Raw genomic sequence first — 22,558 nt, 5'->3', positions numbered from 1 at the left:
CTGCAATATTGAAAAAAAAAACACGCACTCACGCTTTGTCCTAATGTACTCCCTTGCGGGGTAGGCAGAGGTGCATTGCTGCACCCACTTTTCGCCAGAGTGTTATGTTAGTCCCAATGTAATAGGGGGCGGGCCTATTGCCATTTTACGGGCACATCCAAGACCCGAGAACAAATATCTGTGTTTAAACAAATATCTGCCCCAGCCGGGAATCGAACCCGGGACCATCGGCTCAGTAGTCAGGGTCACTAACCACTACGCCATTCGGTCGTCAATATTGCAGTACATTTTATTAACATCGCGTCAGAATATTACCGAAGAAAAAGGGTAAATATTGTGTTCAAATTGTAATTATCTACATGCATTTTAAAAATTTAGGCCACTTAGGGCCAGTTTTTTGATCCCTAGTTAACTCACCCATTGGTCAAAAATGCCTACCATTAGTTAAAAACCAACGAAATTCGTATGCAGATGTCATGCTTGACACGTGACTTGACTAATGGTTAAAGATTACCACGGATCAAAAACTGGGCCTTAGTGTCCGCATTTTGTGAGTGGAACTTTTTTATTGCTCGTCACAAGGTAATCCTACTAATGGTATAAAGACGAAATTTTGTGTGTATGTTTGTTACCTCTTCACGTCAAAGCGGCTGAACCAATTTTAACGAAATTTGGTATGGAGTTGGCTGACACCCTGCATTAACACAAAGGTAGCTTTTTAGTGCGGAATTCCCACGGGAAAACTTTTTAAGGGGAAGCGAAGCTCACGGGAACAGCTAGTATACATTACATTAAATACCTAGTACCTACCTGTTATTCTCCTCGATCGGCCATCTCTTATCGCTGCCATTGCTCGTGACGTCCACTGCAGAATGCCTGAGGACAAACAATTAGTGATTGTGAGTATTAGGTATATCTCATCACATCATCAGCCAATATTCATCCACTGCTGGACATAGGCCTCTCCCAAGGAGCGCCAAAACACTCGGCCCTCGGCCTTCCTCATCCAACCACTACCGGCTACCCGCCTAAGGTCGTCAGTCCTGCGGGCAGGAGGCGACAATACAGGCTGCTATGCAGATATCTGACCCTCGCTGGTTTGGCTATTTCATCGACTAATATAAATTGAATATAACATAGTAAGCCACCGCAATGATGGTGACTCCCAGAGAGATTCCTATAGTCTTTCAACAAACGTTGTTTAGAACCACCCTCTTTCACTAAAAACACCCTGTATACATTATTTACAATAACACATCTAGCTGTACTTAAAAAAAGCATTAGCACCAGAGCTGATGATCACAAAAACCAACCTTCCTTCACGTTATTTCAGCTGAAAATTCACGCAAAAGGGCGTATTTCATCGCTTTCCCAGACCGTTTGTTTTCCAGCTCTTTGCGAGTAGGGTGAGCATAAAACATAAACATACCTAATGCTAGTTTCCTCACACGATTAGACTGCGCAAACATCAAAGTGGGGCAGGGCGCGCCCGTGGCTGTAGGGGCACCAGCATTTATGGTTATGTATGGGACAATAGCTAAGAGAATGTTAGATTTACTTCCGGTAGCTATAGGCTCAGAGAATCTTGTGATGTAACGAGACTGAACTTACATGTTGAAGCTTTTATCCAGGTGTCAAACACTAGCTATATAGGTAGCTTAAGCTGTCTCCACAGGTTAGGATATCGCGACGATACATTCGTCAAACTACGCATTTCTATAGATACTCCCATAGAAATAAACTTTAATCCAAACTCATAAGTAAACCGTTTTTGTTTGGTTTAAGTCATATTATTCATAATTTTATAATACCTATATTTTGTCTATATTATTTCAAGCGTTTGTAATTAAAGCGAAGCTGTGGCTTCAGTATAATTGAAACATAATGTACAACGAAACGGTTTGCCAAAAGGAACTTGTAACTAAAGAAATTAAAATTTAAAGGTGCTCTGTTAGTACAGAGAATGTTACCGATACTGTTCTTAAGATAATTGACTTACAGGGGTAGATTGTTCTTATTTGCTAAACATAAACAATGTTATAATTTTCCTTTGATGAATCTTCGTGCAGAATTATAATGAGCTACTGTAAAATACTTTGTAATTTATATTCCAGAAGCTAAGATTATTTGACTGTTTAAGTGATGGACTTTATGAAATCGAGTCAGCAGCTTGCGGATGCGGACACCCAAAGCAGACCAAAGACCACATCGTTTTCCAGTGTCCCATCACAAAATATACCGGACCTGCCGATGACTTCACCAACCTCACCAGCAGAGCTACTGCATATTTAAATAATTGTAGTTTTTAGTGACCTGTGTAAATTCTTATTTTAATATTTTTTATGTAACCTGTGAAAGCCATACGATAAATAAATAAAAAAAATATGAAATGAATGCACGCTAAGCAGTGGCTAAGCCACGGCTTAGAATTAATAACCTGACCAACGTTAAAACCCCCGATATTGAAAACCAAAAATTCGCAGAACTTTTAAAGTGTTGAACCAATTTTCATGAAACATGGCTATGAGATAATATAACCTACGACCCTAAAAAACTAAAATCGGTTAAGCTGATTGAGAGCTATCACAGATAGATACACACACAGACACGTCAAACTTATAAAACCCCTTTTTTCGTCGGGTGTTAAAAAGAAGTGTAAGTCTAAAAAAAATAGACCAGGTGCTATTATGTAAAGTCCCACTTCTCGTGCTGTGTCATAGCCACCTTAGCGTTTGAAGGGTTAATTTATAGAGGTTCAGGTGTTTAGCAGAGTGTGAACGTAAGGGGTGAAGAGTGTAGACCCGCCTTTATATGCAAAATAATACAGTATTCTATTATGGATGCTTACCTAACTGAGGTATTCTTTGGTACGCTAACCCCATTTTCATCTGGCTGTGTTCCCATGTGCAAATGTGGGTTATACACTCACGGGCAATGAAAAGGTTGCACTCAGAAAAACACACATTTTCTCCTAAACGGAAAAAGCTAGCTTTATGACGCCTTCTGCAACATTGAAGTACATTTAACGGAGCATCAGGATATTACCTACTAAACACAATCATATTTTGTTCTAATTTTAAATGGAATATTAGAAAAAAATTGGGTCTTTTGGTGTCGGCATTTTGTGAGTGGAACGATTTCATTGCCCGTGAGTGTAGTATACGATTATAAGGATGCGTGCGTCCCCAGTATGCAAACTGTTCACTGAAGACTGATTTAGGGCCTTTTTTTTTATCAGTACTCAAAACCATTAGTCAAGTCCCGTGTCAAGGATGTTGGTCAAATTTTGGTGTAACGGTTGCGAATTTGTTGTAGTAGAATACGGCATCTCTTGATGTGATGTCTATTATAAATAATATACTTCTATGAAGGTATCTATCGGACACGATGACGTCACTACCCCAGTCGGTTAATCGATTTTGCAGACTCTTGCTGAACTTAAATAAAGTTCCAGTCGCCAGTCCCTTGCAAGTAAACATCGCCACTCGTTATTCAGGGTGACGATTTATCAGTGCCCAACTGGAAGGCAGGAAAATATGCCCGGAATACTAAACCATATTTTTTTATGCAGCGTTTGTGGTGTCCCACTGCTGGGCAAAGGCCCCATATGAATTTACCACCGTTCCCATAATATATTATATTAATATTCAAAATTAAATAAATTAAAAAACCTACCACTTCGCGCCCGTAATCAAGCTGGTATTTAAAGTCGGTTTTCAATTTCATTATTTATTTTAGTGTTTTTATAGTTTATTGGCCGAGGACCGAGTGTTGTGGCGCTCCTTGGGAGAGGCCTATTTCCAGCAGTGGATGATTGTTGGCTGATGATGATGATGATAGTTTATTAGCTAACATATTTGCAATAAATTTACAATCAAAATGTTATCAATGAAGAGAACTGTTGTGCAAATAAAGTCAATTGTATTGTTTTGTTTCTTGTATAATATTTACCCCAGTTAGGGGTACAGTATTGACCTGACAAGACGACCACTGATATTTTTGTACTCTGTTCAGTATCTATTAGATTAGAACGTGGTTGTCACAAACTTGTAGCCTCTATCTTCCGCCTTTGGAGACAAATTGGATTTAACTCGCGTTTCCGTGGAGATGACTGAAGTTTTAGAACCAGTGGGTGGCGAGAATTACATTTTCTACACAAATAATATTATAAGGCCAACTAGTGCCGCCAATAAAAAAAACAATAATTTTTTAACCTAGATAGATAGATAAGATAGATAATTCTTTATTGCACACACAAACATAAATTACACAAGGAAATGTACAATATAGACGGTACAAATGGCGGCCTTATTACTAAGAGTAATTTCTTCCAGACTACCTCGGAGGAGAGAAACTATACAAGAAAAGGGGAAAGTGCAAAAAATTACAAACAGAACATATAACAAGGAGAAAATTACAAATGTATATACCTAATCTATACCTAGTAATAGGTAATATAAATAAACTACATACATCATACTTATATACTTAAATAAATACATACTATTATATATATAAATATATTACGCTGGTAAGGATAATTTATTGAGATAGTGCTTGTTCAGCAAGGTTTTAAAAGATGCAAGCGATGGCGCAAGTCTGATATTGGTGGGTAAATCATTCCACAACAATACAGCCTGGACAGTAAAAGATTCACTGTAAAATTTGGTTTTGTGTTCTGGAATATTCAGCCTGAGATTCTGCGATGATCGAAGGGTACAGCTGTGGGTAGAGCAACGCATCCTAAAACGCTCCTTCAGGTATGCTGGGGTACATGGATTGAACTAGTTAGCTCCCAATAACTCGTACCTACATAGAATGTAGAAGTTTACAAAAATAAAATCGCAAAAAATGCCGTTTCTGGCGGAAACACCGTACTGTAGTTTAATCCCGACACCCTGTATAAGCACTTTATTTAGCGACCTTACCATACTGGCATGAAAATAATAATGATGTGGTAACACGGTACGTGATAATCCCGTAACGACGTTACTAGGGCATAATGAGGACCCGAAGGTATTAATGACATTGTGACTAAAATCAATGGCTCCTTTGTCACCTGTTGTACACAATTAACATTTAGATTGGATATTTAAATCACCGACAGGCGCTTTTAGACCTATCATTATCTATTAGTCAGCCGCGGTGGCGTAACTAATAAGGTCTCGTCCTCTCATTCTTGAGGTCGTGGGTTCAATCCTTAGCTATGTGCTAAGAGCATCATCTCAAATAAATAAATAAATAAATCTCATTCCAAATTGGCGATACGGATTGCAGCCTATCACGTTATTACAAAGCTAGATCTCTGACTAGCCCTTATAATACAATACACTCATGAGCATTATGGATTTATGCATGCATTTTATCTATTTAATAATCTTAGATTACGCAACAAGAAAACCGACTCCAGAATGAAGAAATCCTTATATTTCCGAACCGATTTTACCTAATTAACTACTTACTAGTACTGTACACATGTGCTTGTTATAAATGCCTCTTATATGCAATGCAGAACAGATTAATAACGGTATTTACTCTGCTCTGTGGGGAACTACGGTGATAGTTCCTTGGATATTATTATGTATATGAGGATGTGGCATACCTATAAGCCATTGTATGTGTGTAATCACCGGCTTTCCTAAAATACCTGTTGCTAACATTATACACTGCTGAGAAATGAAACAGTTCGGGAGACAAAGGCTCCAAATTATTATCATAAACAAAACGCTTATCTTAGGCCCGGGTCTCCTATTACGCGCCGTAGATCGCGTCCAGCGTCTCGCCGTATGCCGCGTCACGATTCTCTCTACATCTACGCGCCAACGTCGGCGTGTGAGGGAGACCGCATCAATACATTTCTATAGTGAGCATCGTGACGCGGCCTACGGCTTGATGCTGGACGCGACCTATGGCGTAAATAGGAGACCCGGGCCTTAAACGGAAAAAGCAAGCTTAATGACGCCGTCTGCAATATTGAAGTAAAAAGCTTAATTGATCAATCAAAAAAAAAAAACGTATACGTAGGTATTTTTTTTTGTGTCTACATTAGGCAAGTACTGTGGTAATTAAAAAGGCTCTCAACTGTTAGGTTCATTAACATTGTTGGAATAAGAATTGAATTTTAACTACAAAATGTAACGGAGGTTTTAAAAAAAAACAAGTGACGTTTGGGGAATTTGGTCTATGGACTGGAGATGGATTGATTCTTGGATTTTGCGATTGTTGTTAAAAATTGTGAAAGTGCGAAAAGTACGAATATAAGCGAATGGTCGAAAGTTATACGGTGTCTCATTTCACACATACAAGCACACATAAGAAGGATTAGCGACTGTATGCAACATTTCAGGAGTGGTAAGTTTCCGCGTGCATTTTTGTAGTAAGAATCTTAATAATGACTTTATTAATCTTGTGAATACTACGATTTTATGTGGAATACAATAGTATACTTAATAGCTTCAATTAACAATGGATATTTTACCCACGAGTGAAGTTAAACTTAAATGCCAAAGTTTTCATAACCTCAAATAGTTAGAAAATGAGGAAAAATTGTGTTTAATTATGAATGCAAGTACAATCAGTTTTCTAGACATGACTGTTAGTCTATATGAATATAGTTAGTTACGCGACCCATAAAGCATCCCTTTGGAAACAAGTGACATATTGATATTTGGTCCCAAAACTTATACACAGAGTAGTTAATACTGCCTAAGAGGTGGTACATGTCTGGTGCCGATTCAAACCATGTTTTTTTGTGTGCGAGTTTCAGAGACACCACATTGGGGACCAAGATGGTCCCAGGACCATGGTTTGAAAAGAAGAAGAAGGGCCCAAGGTGCCCAAGGCCGAGATCACCGAGTCCAGGGTGCCATGGAGGATGAGGCCCGGGCCAGGGTCTGTGCTTGAACAGAAGGCAGCCGGAGCGGAGCAGACGGAGGCTGCAGAGGAGCAGAAGGCAGCTGGAGGCTGGAGCGGAGCAGACGGAGGCTGCAGAGGAGCAGAAGGCAGCTGGAGGCTGGAGCGGAGCAAACGGAGGCTGCAGAGGAGCAGAAGGCAGCTGGAGGCTGGAGCAGAGCAGACGATGGCTGCTGCGGAGCAGAAGGCAGCTGGAGACTGGAACGGAGCAGACGGTGGCTGCAGAAGGCAGCTGGAGGCTGGAGCGGAGCAAACGGAGGCTGCAGAGGAGCAGAAGGCAGCTGGAGGCTGGAGCAGAGCAGACGGTGGCTGCTGCGGAGCAGAAGGCAGCTGGAGACTGGAACGGAGCAGACGGTGGCTGCAGAAGGCAGCTGGAGGCTGGAGCGGAGCAGACGGAGGCTGCAGAGGAGCAGAAGGCAGCTGGAGGCTGGAACGGAGAGAGGACAGCCGGGGCGAAGAGAGGACAGCCGGGGCGAAGAGAGGACAGCCGGAGCGGAGAGAGGACAGCCGGAGCGGAGAGAGGACAGCCGGAGCGGAGAGAGGACAGCCGGAGCGAAGAGAGGACAGCCGGAGCGGAGAGAGGACAGCCGCGGAGAGAGGACAGCCAGAGTGGAGAGAGGACAGCCGGAGCGGAGAGAGGACAGCCGGAGCGGAGAGAGGACAGCCGGAGCGGAGAGAGGACAGCCGGAGCGGAGAGAGGACAGCCGGAGCGGAGAGAGGACAGCCAGAGCGGAGAGAGGACAGCCGGAGCGGAGAGAGGACAGCCGGAGCGGAGAGAGGACAGCCGGAGCGGAGAGAGGACAGCCGGAGCGGAGAGAGGACAGCCGGAGCGGAGAGAGGACAGCCGGAGCGGAGAGAGGACAGCCAGAGCAGAGAGAGGACAGCCGGAGCGGAGAGAGGACAGCCGTAGCAGAGGACAGCTGGAGCAGAGGAAAGCTGGAGATAGCAAAGGACTGGTTTGAGGTAAAGAGGTTGGTCTTGTCTCGATAAAGAGATATTTTTGAATGTTTAAGGGATAGCTTTACAACACTACCATTCACTTTGCACTGCAAAAGCTTCAAGGTCTGGCTAAGATTTGGTATGAAGGTCTTAACTCTATTTTCTTGACTAGACCAGAGTGGCAAGGAAAACTTTTAAGTGTGTTCCGTATGAACAAATTATGGCCAGATCTTGGAAGAGGTGCTTGGCAGAAAAGAAGACTTGATTGGTCAATTGAGGTTTGTTTTTGTGAGAGGTTGTCTCTCCTCAATCAATGTGGTGTTCAGAGAGAGAGAGTGCTGCTAACTGTATCATACACTGACTTGGTAAACAGGCACTTAGATTGGATGATTTGGTTTTGCGCTGTTTTCATCTAGACCTGTTGTTGCAATTCTTGATGAGCAGTGGGGATTCCAGCCCTACAGGACAGGCGGCCCTGCTCTTTTGTAATTATGACATACTTTATATTTTTATATGTTACAAGATGGACATGTTAACAACAATCAAAACTATTGTGATGTTATTCAAAGCTCAACTTTGGATCTGTTTTAACTTATCTTTTAGAGACTTGTTATGACTGTAAAGTAAGGGGGCACCGGTTTTTTTCACCGTATCCTAAGCCAGTTATGAGTGCACTTAATGCAACAGGGTTGGGTTCACAACTGATGATTGACTTAGTAAAGCCAATAATAGTAAAACTACAGTTACAGATGAAATTAAAAATTAAAGGGTAATGGGGTAAATGTAAACTACTAGATAGGTCAAATTGTGAATGAAGTTACAATTAATTAGATGTTTCGTATTCCCTTATCCTACGTCTATTAATAGATATTGATGAAACTCAAATGCTTACAAAATACTAATGTTGAATCTCATCATCAGCATAGCTCTTTACTGCTGGACGTAGGCTTTTCTCCCAAAGCATAACACTGGATGCGATCTATAGTTTTCCCTGACCTTGACCTTAACTAATCACATTTCAAACACAACATAAAAAAAAAACTATTCAAAGTTTGTTACATTCAGTAGGGAAAATATTGTGATGCAAATAGATACCTTACAGTTGCTTTGGTGAACAATTTAACTTAAATCAGTATATTTTTTCAACTAGTTTTATTATCTGATTGAATTTATTAAAGTACAGCTAATAGTGTATAGTGTTAGTGTGTGTCACATCTGGGGTCATGAAACGCTTATGAATAATAACTAAGAATCGAATTCTAGAACCAGTCTCAGCACTAGCGAATTTCTGATGCTACATTTACCCTTGAGAGTCTAAAGATCTTTTATATGGGTTCTAGAATGCGACCCTTACACTTACAACCACATGTGGAAAAGTGTAATTAGCTAGCTAGTAGCTATTTACCTAAGATATTCATATTGTGCTATAATATACATAGCAGTAACTTCTCCAAATATTGTAAAATGGAATGAAATTAGCTAAACTTAAACAGTTAGGTACTCTAGTAACCAAATAAAACATTAAATTAGTTTAAAACAATAAATGTGCAAATTCTTGAAGAAAATAAAAATAAAAATACAATTGTTTTAAACATATGATAATAGTTACATTATGTATGTAATATTTTTACCATAGGTAGGTAAATGTACATTCTGAAACAATTGCAACTTAACTTATAACTTAATAAATACATGGTGCATAGTTCACTCAAAACCAGTAAATTTAATTAACAAATTCCGAATTAGACTTTTACATTTTAAGAATTTAATTATAATTATAAACAAATAATAACATAAAAAGTTACATATTTTCTACATTACAGAGTTATATACCAAATCTATATCTAATATTTTATTTTATAATACTGAGAAAACTTAACTAAATTTTAATATAGGTAACGATGCAAAAGTAAATTATGTTACTCAAGTTTCCACTCTACTGTTACTCTAGGTAGACTAGTTAAATGGTACAGGGAGGTTTAACTATACCTATAATAAACTAAATCTAATCGTAAGAGTTATGAACAACCGCTATTTATGAACAATACCTACATACAAAAGGAGAGAACGACATTATAAAATAAAAACTTAAAAAGAAAAAGAACTAAAGTAACCAGTTTTATGAGAAGCAAAATGATCACTAATCAGCCTATTGGAAATAAATGATAATCTATAATGTGACGTGCACACTGAGTCTTTACGAAAACTTAGAAGCTACAAGTGCTGGGAGTCTGGTGCTGCATGGGGTCCATTTTGTAACTTAGGTGCTCACTAAGACGGGTTTTTGGGATATTCAACCCCTAAGGGGGAATAGGGGGTGTCAAGGTCAGAGTCAAATGTTTTATTCAATGCATAAATATAAAATTTCCGCGTGACGCGATTTAGAGCAAAGTTATTGATCAGAATTGTACCGGTCATATTATGGGATATCGCATAGCACCGTTTAAGTTAGACGCTTGAAAATTCACATGCCAACCTTAGTGAATGCAAAGTTATTTGGTATTGCGTTAGTTGGCTACATGCGAAACACATAGATTATTAATTGAAATGAGTATTTTGCCATTGCCATTTGCCATACAAGTCTTTGCCGTATGAAGTCTGGTAAATCATTTTTAGTGAAGTATTTGTCAATTCTCAAGTAAGTAGTTTAATACCACCATGACAAGTTGTTGGGTGGGTAGTTCGGGAGTCGTCCACGGGAAATTTTTTTAATTTTTAAGGCGAAGCGATGATCATAGGCAACAGCTAGTGCTAGTGATAGGAATGACCATGGCTTTATAGTCAGAGTCACGTAAAATAAGTATTATTAAAAATAAAATAAAAATATGTGTGATCGGAATGACAAAGTTAATTTAAAAAAAGGGGCCACGTAGGGCTGTCTACTAAGCCGTGAATAATAATAATGAAAAATATGATGTCAGCTATATTACGGTTGGATAATGGAGGAGGTGATGACGCTTGCAGCTGTCATCATTAGCTGGGAACAGCTATACCGGTCCTGGAGGGTAGGTATTCTAAAAATCTTTTGTATTTGTTAACCCAGTTTATACATTCATGGTACCTAGGATTCCACACTTGTGAGGCGTAGTCGAGTATGCTCCGAACGTATGAGCAGAACTTGTATAAGAAAATTTTAATTGAAAAAAAAAAATTGTTTATTTCAAAAACTTTTCACTTATAACTAATACAAGGTAAAGACCTCCTATTAAGCATAAAAATACCTGTGCCAGGAGATCTCGCTCTCCATACCAAATTATCATTTAAATTATTCAGTTTCAGAAATAAATGGAAGGTAACAATAATAACCTATACACAGGTCCCTTCTTGGACAAATTTCTCGTAGTACACTCGATTTCGGCATGAGTAATACACAACCTATCCCATCATTCGGTGTGCTGGTGGAAAATGTCTAGTTCTAAACTAAGACTACATCACATACAAATAAAAAGAAAACCCTAATTAACACAAAACTAATAGGGCGACAAAGGCAGAAAAACAGCAACTTATGCACAAGGACTTGTTCTGACGATGAGGGACAGAACTAGAAGCTCTTATCGCCGTACATAGATCTATTTAGGGTTGCAAGAGTCTTAGGAAGAGAAGTAGCTCCTTTGCCTGGCATTTTCAGCACCCAAAACATTGTAATTTTGTAAAAACAATTTTGGCTTTATTATTGAAAGACTGCTTGCTAAAGATTGTATAATATGTTTATGAGTTTGGTTACTGATAAAGTTCAGTACATTGTTTATGATGATAATAATAATAATCCATTTATTTCAGATTGGTTACTGATAAAGTTCAGTACATTGTTTATGATAATAATGATAATAATCCATTTATTTCAGATTATATGTTTGTGAGTTGGGTTACTGATAAAGTTCGGTACCTATACTCAGTACTGATAAAGTTCGGTACATTAGGAAGATGATTACGAGTTGGGTTACTGATAAAGTTCGGTTCCTATACTCAGTACTGATAAAGTTCGGTACATTAGTAAGATGATTGTGAGTTGGGTTACTGATAAAGTTCGGTTCCTATACTCAGTACTGATAAAGTTCGGTACATTAGGCAGATGATTGTGAGTTGGGTTACTGATAAAGTTCGGTTCCTATACTCAGTACTGATAAAGTTCGGTACATTAGGAAGATGATTGTGAGTTGGGTTACTGATAAAGTTCGGTTCCTATACTCAGTACTGATAAAGTTCGGTACATTAGGCAGATGATTGTGAGTTGGGTTACTGATAAAGTTCGGTTCCTATACTCAGTACTGATAAAGTTCGGTACATTAGGAAGATGATTGTGAGTTGGGTTACTGATAAAGTTCGGTTCCTATACTCAGTACTGATAAAGTTCGGTACGTTAGGAAGATGATTGTGAGTTGGGTTACTGATAAAGTTCGGTTCCTATACTCAGTACTGATAAAGTTCGGTACATTAGGAAGATGATTGTGAGTTGGGTTACTGATAAAGTTCGGTTCCTATACTTTATAGTACTGATAAAGTTCGATACATAAGGAATATGTTTGTGAGTTAGGCTACTGATAAAGTTCGGTACATTATGTATATGTTTGTTAGTTAGGTTACTGATAAAGTTCGGTTCCTAAAATCTATGTTACTGATTATGTTTGGTACATGATGAATATGTTTGTAAGTTGGTTACTGATAAGGTTAGATTTACATACTATATATTAGTGATAAAGTTCAATACATTATGAATATGTTTGTAAGTAAGGTTACTGATAAAGTTCGGTTCCTATACTTTATATATTACTGATAAAGTTCGGTACATTATGAATATGTTTGTAAGTTAGATTACTGATAAAATTAGATTCATATACTATTTATATTAGTGATAAAGTTTAATACATTATGAAAATGTTTGTAAGATAGGTTACTGATAAAGTTAGATTCCTATACTCTATATTACTGATAAGGTTTCGGTAAATTATGAATATGGTTGTAAGTTAGGTTACTGAGAAAGTTCGTTTCCTATACTCCTTAGTTAATGATAAATGTTGGGTATATATTATTAAGTTGGATTGTTTTGTATAATTTGTGTTAACCGAAGAACATTCCCATTCATTTGTTATTGTTAAATGCATTTATTGTTTCTTCCAAGTTGGGTTACTCTTGAACATTCAGTTTTTATAAACTTTAATTCATTTAATTATGTTTAAATTTACTTTAAAAAAAGCATTGTGATTACATTTTGTTTAAATATAATATTAGTAAACTTAGCTATATTATTGTTAAAGTTAATGATTATAAAACATATTGTTGATGTTAACTGTTTCTAAATTGTAGTTTATAAAACATAGTTTATTTCTGGTTTGATGATTGTAAGCTCTGTGCCATGGACCAATGTTCCCAGCCGATTGTTAGGTTACGCACCGGCGTCGTGCGCGGGGTCGCACACGTTGTCAGGATGGACGATTGTTAGGTTCATTAACATTGTTGGAATAAGAATTGAATTTTAACTACAAAATGTAACGGAGGTTTTAAAAAAAAACAAGTGACGTTTGGGGAATTTGGTCTATGGACTGGAGATGGATTGATTCTTGGATTTTGCGATTGTTGTTAAAAATTGTGAAAGTGCGAAAAGTACGAATATAAGCGAATGGTCGAAAGTTATACGGTGTCTCATTTCACTCAAGGATAGAATACAAGCACACATAAGAAGGATTAGCGACTGTATGCAACACAACTCAGCATAATGAAACAAGTGAACCAAGGAGCATTATAACACTCTTTTCTCGGCTATAAATGTACCATCAGGGAAATTCATCTCTCCCGATTATAAACAATCCCGTGCGCTCTTTGACGTCGTCTTAAACGCACATATTAGCAATTCTAAGCTTCCCCCATATTACCTATGTCCTAAAGCTAGATTATTAATAGCCTAGAACGATCCGACCACGCCTCGGCCGTATAAAATGATAGGGTATTTAATTTGATACAGAAAATGATAGGTTATTTAACGTGATATAGGAAGTTGATCGCGGCCTTAGATTAACAATATACGAACAATGGTGTTTCATATAAAAAAACAAAGCAAAAACTGTCCGCATTTTCTTTACTGTCAAACCGTTTTAAGTTCAACCTAATGACAAACATTACACCAATGAATAGAGTTTCAAATATTCTGTCAGAACTAATTCAATATAAGGGTTCAGTTGTAGAAGAAGATTATTTGTCGCGATGGATGTTTTTTTATTTTACATTTAAGCAAAACTTACAAAGCTAAAAGCCAATTATCAGTTTTCACCGATACAGAACTTAATAATAAAGAGCACAATAATTTGCACTGACACTCCATCTTATCCGTATATTGTTATTCTAAGATCGCGGCAAATACAATTATAGTGCAGCGGTGAAGTGTCTGAGACACTGCAGCCGAGTTGTGGTATTTGTCAATAAAGTTGTGTTCGATGAGAATAGCTTTTACACATTAGATTCTTTGTTATTTTCATAATTATACAAAAGGTACAGAAAAACGACTCGAGATAACAATTTGTACAAGGGTGAATTTCCCGCAGCCAAAAATTGCGTGGCATCAATGAAATCGGTACTAAAAAACCAAGTTATAATTTTCTAATATTTTTTTCCGGTTAAGTGAAATAGTTATCTATGTGTAGCACTAAATATTGTATTAAAAGGAATAGAATAGAATAGAATAGAATAGAATAGAATACTTTATTTGCGTAAAACATGGTATTACATAGATGTCAATATTATCGAAAAGTGCTCATGTTTAGCCAAATTATATTAGCATGCAAATCATTATTTCTAGAGTAGGTACTTACAAACTAATATTTACATTATTAACTACTCTAAAAATTCTTGTAGGCTATAGAAATTGTTTTCTGTTAGCCATTTATACAATTTGTTCTTGAACATATTAATATTTAGGGATTTGAGTTCATTCGGCAGCTTATTGAATATTTTGACACACATAATAATACAACTTTTGCTATATTTAGCCGATTTAGGTACATCGTTATACACTAGTCTGTGCGGATTTCTTTGGGCTCTATTTCTCACATCGTAAGCATTCAAGAACAAGAATTTATGTTGCATTACAAAGACACTCATTTCAAATATGTAAAGTGATGGTAGTGGTAGCAAGCCAAGTCTCCCAAACAGAGGTTTGCATGACTCATCGGTATGGACTCCACATATAGCCCTGATACATTTTTTTTGCGCAACAAATACTCTTTTGATGTCCGTACTATTACCCCACATTACGATCCCGTATCTTAGTATAGATTCCACGTAGGCACGATAGGATATGACAGCGGTTTTCTTGTTAGTAACTGTTTTTATTTTATTTAGTGCGTAGGCAAATCTATTCACTCTATTGCATAGGTTATCTAGGTGCAGTTTCCAGTTTAAGTCCTGGTCTAAGATAACACCTAGAAACTTAGTATTCGATACTTCTTTGAATCTGTCAATATTTAATTGAAAATTATATTGTGAATGTTTTGATTTATGGAATTGTATATAATTACATTTGTCCAAATTAATTAATAAATTATTCATTTGTAGCCAATGTATAATATCTTTAATTGTATTATTAATTTGAATTTCATGGTCATTTATAGTGGAATTATTAGATGTATCGGATGTCATATTGGATTTATCAGATGACACAATAATTGAAATATCGTCAGCGAATAAGATACATTTGTGTCTTGTAACTTGGGTGATATCATTGATATAAAGTAAAAACAAGATGGGCCCTAGTATACTGCCCTGGGGTACACCGAATTTATTTATTCTAGGTTCGGATGAATATGACCTCTCTTCCTCGATTTCAATTTTTTTTATTACCACATGTTGTCGTCGCTCTGTCAGGTATGTTGATAGCCATTTGTGAGCAATGCCTCTAATTCCCATTTTTTCCAGTTTTCCCAATAGAATTTTGTGAGAAACGAAATCAAATGCCCTTGATAAGTCAAGGAACAGGCCAGTAGTCAGACGGTTTCTATTGAGATTACTAAGAATTTGGTTAGTAAGATTGTATATGGCCAAGGACGTGGACTTTCGTCTTTGGAAGCTGTACTGGTCGCCACTGATAACATTGAATTTAATACAGAAATCTATTAATCTCTTGTACATACATTTTTCAAGGACTTTGGATAATATAGGTATAAGTGTAATCTGGCGATAGTTGTCGATGTCCTCTTTGTTACCCTTTTTGTGGATAGGCCTTACGATTGATAGTTTTAACACTTCAGGGAATATTCCAGTATAAAATGAGAGGTTAATTAAATGTGTTAGTATAGCTATTAGTTGTTCTATGCTTTCCTTGATTATCCTTGTGCTTATTCCATCGTAACCTTCAGAACCCGTGTTATTTAAGCTCATTATTTCCCTTTTAACCTCATGCTCCGACATAGGACTAAGATAAAGAGTGTTTGTAATAGTATTTTTATTACTCACGATGGCTTCCGTATCATTTGATAGTGGGGTGTTCGTTGTGTTAATGAAATTGTTATTGAAAGCTGTTGCTATATCTACAGGGTCTGTTATAATACTATTGTTTGTTTTAATTGATGTTATATTATCTTGTTGATTTGCATTGGATATTTGGTCTTGTATTACAGTCCATGTAGCTCTACATTTATTCTTGCTATTGTTAATAAATTTTATATTATGTAGTCTGAGCCTATCTGAAACCTAGTTAAACATTGTGAGATATGGCGTTTCGACTTTCTCCGTGTTCGGCATCATAAGGGTCACAGTGACAGTTAAATAAAGTCAATTTTTCTCTCCACCTTTAGTTTGCAAGGTGCGGGTGCCTATATAAATAGAGTGAGTCGCCCGCGCGCCTCAGTTGGTTTTTGATTTTTGAAGTGAACACTTCGGCAAAATGGCTCAATGTAGCCACGGTTCTCGTCGGCTTCGCTCCGACGGGGAAAAATATAATATTGAATTTGCGGAGTCCTCGCTGCCGGGAGCTGTAGCGTGATGCGGACCAGGCGGCGCGGGGCGCGGCCGCCGCGACACGTGGCGTCGGGGAGCGGGACCTGCCGGCTGCTGCGCACGCAGCCATTGCTGAGGATTTCGCAACGAAGGTTTGAGTTGATAAGCCGTGAGTAAAATGCTATTATTTACTGCTTTTAAAAGCTCAGCCACTGGTCATAATGCTCCGGCGCTTGGGGTTTTTATCCCACGCAGTAGGGTCCGATTCAATAGTCGTGGTGATGATTGATCACATATTCCGGTCCTACTAGTGGCGCTTGAGCTAGATACTTAGGGTAAAAGAGGGTAATGGGGGTCACTTAAGCGAGAACTCAAATAAAATTTTAATTAAAAAGAAAGTATTTATTATAACTGCGTACTATCATAATTTGCTTATTAAACTATCATTAGAAATCAATTTCAGTCACTTTGGCAGTCAACTTTGGAAATTATAAGAGTTAAAAAAAAAAACAGATTTGACTCCCATTACACCAACGTAGGGGTAATGGTGATCACCCTGGGGGCAATTGGAGTCAAATAAAATCTAGCATACGTCGCAAACATAACCTTCAGCTGACTCCCATCCAGTGCACTCCGCGTGAGCCCATAGTCCACACGAGGTACACCTGTACCACATCTCGTTGTTTCTTCCGAATTCGTCGCATACTAGGCATCTGTTCCCAGCATCTTCTGCGTCATCATCCTCATCGTCCTGGCATAAGTCGTCAGTGCCAACATCTGATACAGAAGTTTCGTTCTGTTCTTGTAATACTTGGCGCTTTGCCTTTTCAGGACCCTTCTTCTGTACTTTAGTCTTTTTTCCTTGTCCTTTACCTTTCCATGTTTTCTCTTTTTCTTTACCTCCTTTTTTCTTCATTTTATTAATTTCCTTTTCTAACAGATTTTCTTTTTGTGGCGTTGAAGTTAAAATTGTAGCGTGTTGCTTCTTTCGGCCCTGTCTTGTTTTAATAACAGATGCTTTCTCGGGCATTTTTATTAAATCATGCAATACACTAGATTGATTAGACGTGCCAGGAACTTGTGGTACAACATCTGATTCAGAATCAAGTGGGACTTCTTGGTTAGACATCATAAGATCTAGTGAAACAATTTGTGTTGACGTGCTCGGAACTGGCGAGTCTTCTTTTGATGTACTGGGAATCACACAGGCAGCTGCGAGAGATTCATTGCAGTCTTCGATTACAACGGTCTCAGATTGGAGAGTTTCTGCAGCGAGAAAATCTTCTTCTGTGAATACCTCCGGATTTAGTGGAAATATTCCAGTTGATCTAAACCCCGATTCTCCTTTACTAATAGAAGCAACATTATTAAATGCTTTCCTCACCAAGGACGCTACGTCGTAAGGGGTTATCTTTTCTGCTAGATGGCTTTTCAAAAACAAGTCACATTCTTTTTTGTACGCCATTTTGAGAGGGCCAAAAAAAGAAACGTCAAGAGGCTGCATTCTATGAGACGTGTGTGGTGGAAGAGACAACATATGAATGTGATTGGACTTGCAATATTCGTAGACGGAAAGAGAAATGTGACTAGCATGGTTGTCTAGTATTAAAAGGATGGGTTCATCTGCAGACGGTTTAGCGTGCTGTTTAAAATGCGCCAACCATTCAAGAAAGAGATGTTCGTTGATCCATCCGTTGTCTGAACATTTGTAAAGCGCGCCTGCTGGACCATCCTTCTCAAGTAGTGGAGTCATCCTTTTTCTAGGGAAGATAAACATAGGTGGAATGTACCCCCCAGCACTGCTCATAGCACACAACAAGGTGATGTTTTTTCCTCTCTCCCAACTGGTAATAGATCCTACTCTCTTCTGTCCTTTTGCAGCTAAAATTTTTCCCGGTGTTTGAACCGTTGAAATACCGGTTTCATCGCAATTATAAATATTTTTTTGGACGAATTTGTGTTTTTCCATCAGCTGCCCAAGTAGCTCAAAGAACAGACTTACCTCTGTTTTATTAAAGGCCGTGATTCTGTTTATGCTGGTCGCTTCCGGTTTTCTAATAGAAATGTTATTTCTAGCCATAAAAGCATGCAACCAATCGCGTCCAGCCATTTTTGAAGCTTGATTAAAATTATGCTTCACATTTAATTTTTCAGCATATTCGAAAGCGACTCTTCTGATTTGATTAGCAGTACAACCGTAGAAAATATTTGCCATTTTCTTCACCAAGTTTGCTAGCTCGGCTTCTTGCTCACGACTAAAGACAGTGAATCGTCCTAGATGTGGTGCTAAGGTAGAACCTTTTTTTATCCTCTTCTGAAGGCTTGAAAAAGGGATTCCCATTACTTTAGCAGCATTTCTTATAGAAGAACCGCCATCAATGAGTCGTATAGCTTTATTTAGGCTATCAGGAGACCAGGAAGCCTTTTCAGTTGTCCTGACGCGTACTTTCGGCATCTAGAAATAAATAATAAAAACATGATTCAACAGCAACGCACAGTTGCGGGCAATAGTAATCAGTTGTGGGTAATGGGAGTCACCTGACTCTCATTACCCACAACTACACTAATGAGTAAAAAATAAAAATAAAAAAAAACTTTAATACACTGATATAATCTGAACTGCACATCACAATTTGAAACGTCTAACTAAGTAAGTGTAAATGTCATAACCGCATACTGCAAGATATTTGGTACTTACCTTCTAATTTGCATTTACGAAAAATTACATCAGCGGAGCGCAAAAACAAAACACGGTCGTCTCTCAGTGGCGCGAGCGCGGACTGGCACGAGCCGTTCGTGGCTGCGCGGGGGCCCGAAGCGGGGGGTGAGGAAGCTGTTTACGCGTCGGTCTCATGTTTGGTTTCGTGGTGGTGTGGGTGACTCCCATTGCCCGCTGACTCCCATTACCCTACTCTCCCCTACATTAATGACCGCTTTAAGTAAAGCATATGTTAATTTTATACAGGAAAAAATAATAAAAATATATTTTTCTACCCTCAATTTCTAATATTTTTAGAAAACAGTTGATAAAAACTTTGCTATTACAATAATGCACTTGATTATAGCTTATGTAAGGCTTTACAAACAGGAGCTTTCCAGGACCGTCATAGGATTTTTTACAGGAAGCACGTGGCTCCGAGTTTCAGTATGTTGGGACATTGTGGCATGTGCGGCAAGTAATGTGATCCGCCGGTACCTACCCGCTGAAGGGTAGGCAGGCCGATTCGGTGAAATTGAAGTTTCGTGTAACCTGCACCCGGCCCTGTGCTCCCGCGCTGGCCGCCGTCTCGTGCCACCTGCATCGCAGCGTACACCCGGCCCGGCGCTCCTGCCCTGGCCACCGGTTCGTGCCACCTGCATCGCAGCATACACCCGGACCTGTGCTCCTGCGCTGGCCGCCGTCTCGTGCCACCTGCATCGCAGCGTACACCCGGTCCTGGCCCTGGCCACCGGTTTGTGGTACCTGCATCGCTGCATAGACCCAGCCATGCACTCCAGCCCTGGCGGCTGTACACCAGGTCCTGGCCCTGGCCACCGTTTTGTGCCACCTGCATCGCAGCGTACACCCGGTCCTGGCCCTGGCCACCGGTTTGTGCTACCTGCATCGCTGCATAGACCCAGCTATGCACTCCTGCCCTGGCGGCTGTGTTGTCCCACCTGCATCGCTGCGCACACCTGGCACTCCTGTTCTGGTTGCCAGATCCAAACGCCCCCTGTCTGGGAAGAGATTTTATGCTCAGCGGAACCGCCTGCACTATTGCTAGCACGGTCATCATCATCATCAGCCATCATTATGAGTGACTTATTTAGAAGGTATCGAGTAACGTGCGCTATTCATCAGTGATTTTGGCATATGCAGACGAACGATTACTGCCAAGGTTGGTCATGTTAGCCATACAAGGGCACACCAAGGAAGCCTGAGTAACCATCTGCAGTCGTCGTAGCCGCATCGGCATGGATGACGACAAATCGGGTAACGTGCACCGCTTCTAAAAGTGTTATAGTTCTTCAATTTGATGCCTCCGCTGAGGTACTCGTAGGGTATTATATTATTAAAGCAGCTTTCTTCTGAACTGCCCAAAGTGACCTGTAGACTGCTCCTGGGGATAGTTGTGCAATCAATTTTTTATTTCGATGTCTCTGCTGAAGAAACTGTCTAATGCAGCTTTCGTTCTAAACTGCCTTAAGATCATTGGACTGCTCATGGGAATGGTGACGCACGGTAAGTACCTACAGGAGCGTTACTCTATACTGATGAGAAACGAACGAACGAGAGCTGTCGTGCAATCGGCACGTTTAATACATACAAACAGATAGAGCGGCTCGCGCCGCAGTGCACTGAAAGTTCGTTTTTCGTCATATAAAGTGACCCCCCAGACACTATCTTAAGTGTCATTACACATCGGCAGATTCCAGCTTTGAGTCTTTTCTTTTCTCGGCTGTGAGCAAAGTGAATCCCACCGGCGAGTGTCCAACCTAAAAGCACTGAGCTAATTCCTGATTTCGTGAAAGTCGCTGTTGCTATACCATACCGCTTCACAAGTTACCGAATTTATTATGATCCTACTGTCGGGTGATCATGATCGGAGTGTCATCGCGGTTTCTGAGTGGCACCATATTAGCTGTCTTCCTTATGTCCCAGTGGATTGTGAGTGTGTATCCGAGCTCTTTGTTGAAAAATGCGTGAACCTCCTACGCAGCAGCTGTCTACTAGTTGTGTATCGAATAAATCGAGTAACGGTGCTCTTGCACGAGACGACTACCTTTTGGTAAAATTATAACTTCCACTATTCTGGGAACATGCATATACCTACTGTGTACTGTGTATCACATCACTTGTAGCCGCAGCCCTACTCAATGTACGGGGCTAGATAATAAACAATGGCAGTCGTCATTAAATTTCTATGAATTTCGAAGGTCATCATTTGGAGCACAATCCAAAGGGTGAAAGTACCTATTCATGCCTAAACGGCTTCTCTAATGAAAATGTATTTTTAATTCGATTCTGGCGCAAACGTTTCATTACTATTTTTCAACACTGTATCTGCTGAAACTACTTAGACTGACTGGTTAAGATGCAGACGTGCCGTTTTCACAATTCCATTTTGAGTAATCCTCAACTGTTTTATGGATCTTTCAGTTAGTTACGTAACTAGTTACCAAGTAAAAAATTACTTGTGTCATGCTCGTACTCGCATCTCATTTAGGAGCTCTCTGGCCTCTAGCTGAAGGCTAAAACTGGTATATATATCTACTAAGCTAGTACAGAGTTATAACCGGGCAGCGGTGACATGGTAGCTGCTTGATTTATTAGAGTTTGCTGAAAACTTTCTAAATAAGTAATAATTATTAGTCATAATATTCTCTTCGCAGTTCTTTCAGAATGCAATACCAGGTCGCTGAAGTAGGTAACCTTCCTTAGCTGGACAACAACAAGCCTTTTTGTTTTAAAGAGTGTCACAGTTATTCGCCGTTCCACTGTCATATCGATGTCCAAGGACTTTTTCTTGGGTATAGCTAACTACCTAAGTTTACCTATAGATAGCCGCAAGCTATCTGCTGTTGGCGAACTGTCAGTACTGATTGATAAGTCAGGCTCGAGGGGGCTCGTCCAACTGTCCATGTTCCCGCCACCATGATTGTTGCTTCCACAGATTAGAGAGTCTATGTTGGCTGTCGTTGCATCAGGTCTGATCAGGTACAACTAACATCTTTACGTACCATCTTTATTTAATCGAGCTATTTTATTTTGTTTTATCTAGGTTGACTTAATGGTTTCAAA

The 22,558-nt window shown here is 39.2% G+C and overlaps 2 protein-coding genes across 2 annotated transcripts in view; both read right to left on the bottom strand.

Moving 5' to 3' along the window:
• Positions 1–22,558, bottom strand: part of LOC119693848 (calcium/calmodulin-dependent protein kinase kinase 1) — a 181,936-nt gene that overhangs the window by 24,004 nt on the left and 135,374 nt on the right. The window contains exon 3 of the mRNA XM_038118667.2: positions 811–876. Within this exon, the coding sequence (XP_037974595.2) occupies positions 811–876 (66 nt within the window). The remainder of the gene's footprint in view (positions 1–810; positions 877–22,558) is intronic.
• LOC119693980 (tigger transposable element-derived protein 6-like) lies at positions 17,158–19,702 on the bottom strand. The gene is made up of 2 exons (XM_038119156.2): positions 19,475–19,702; positions 17,158–19,231 (listed from the first exon to the last, which is right to left on the bottom strand). The coding sequence occupies exon 2, from the start codon at positions 19,229–19,231 to the stop codon at positions 17,360–17,362; it is 1,872 nt and encodes a 623-aa protein (XP_037975084.2). The 5' UTR covers positions 19,475–19,702; the 3' UTR covers positions 17,158–17,359.

The sequence above is a fragment of the Plutella xylostella genome, chromosome 16 (assembly GCF_932276165.1).
Source record: "Plutella xylostella chromosome 16, ilPluXylo3.1, whole genome shotgun sequence".
In the NCBI taxonomy this organism is placed as follows: domain Eukaryota; kingdom Metazoa; phylum Arthropoda; class Insecta; order Lepidoptera; family Plutellidae; genus Plutella; species Plutella xylostella.
Note: the sequence above shows the minus strand (reverse complement) of the source record. Positions and strands in the feature narration are given on the sequence as shown.

Bases quoted from the DNA above. Each gene is read 5' to 3' on its own strand.
- LOC119693980 (XM_038119156.2), bottom strand. From the start codon at position 19,231: ATGCCGAAAGTACGCGTCAGGACAACTGAAAAGGCTTCCTGGTCTCCT.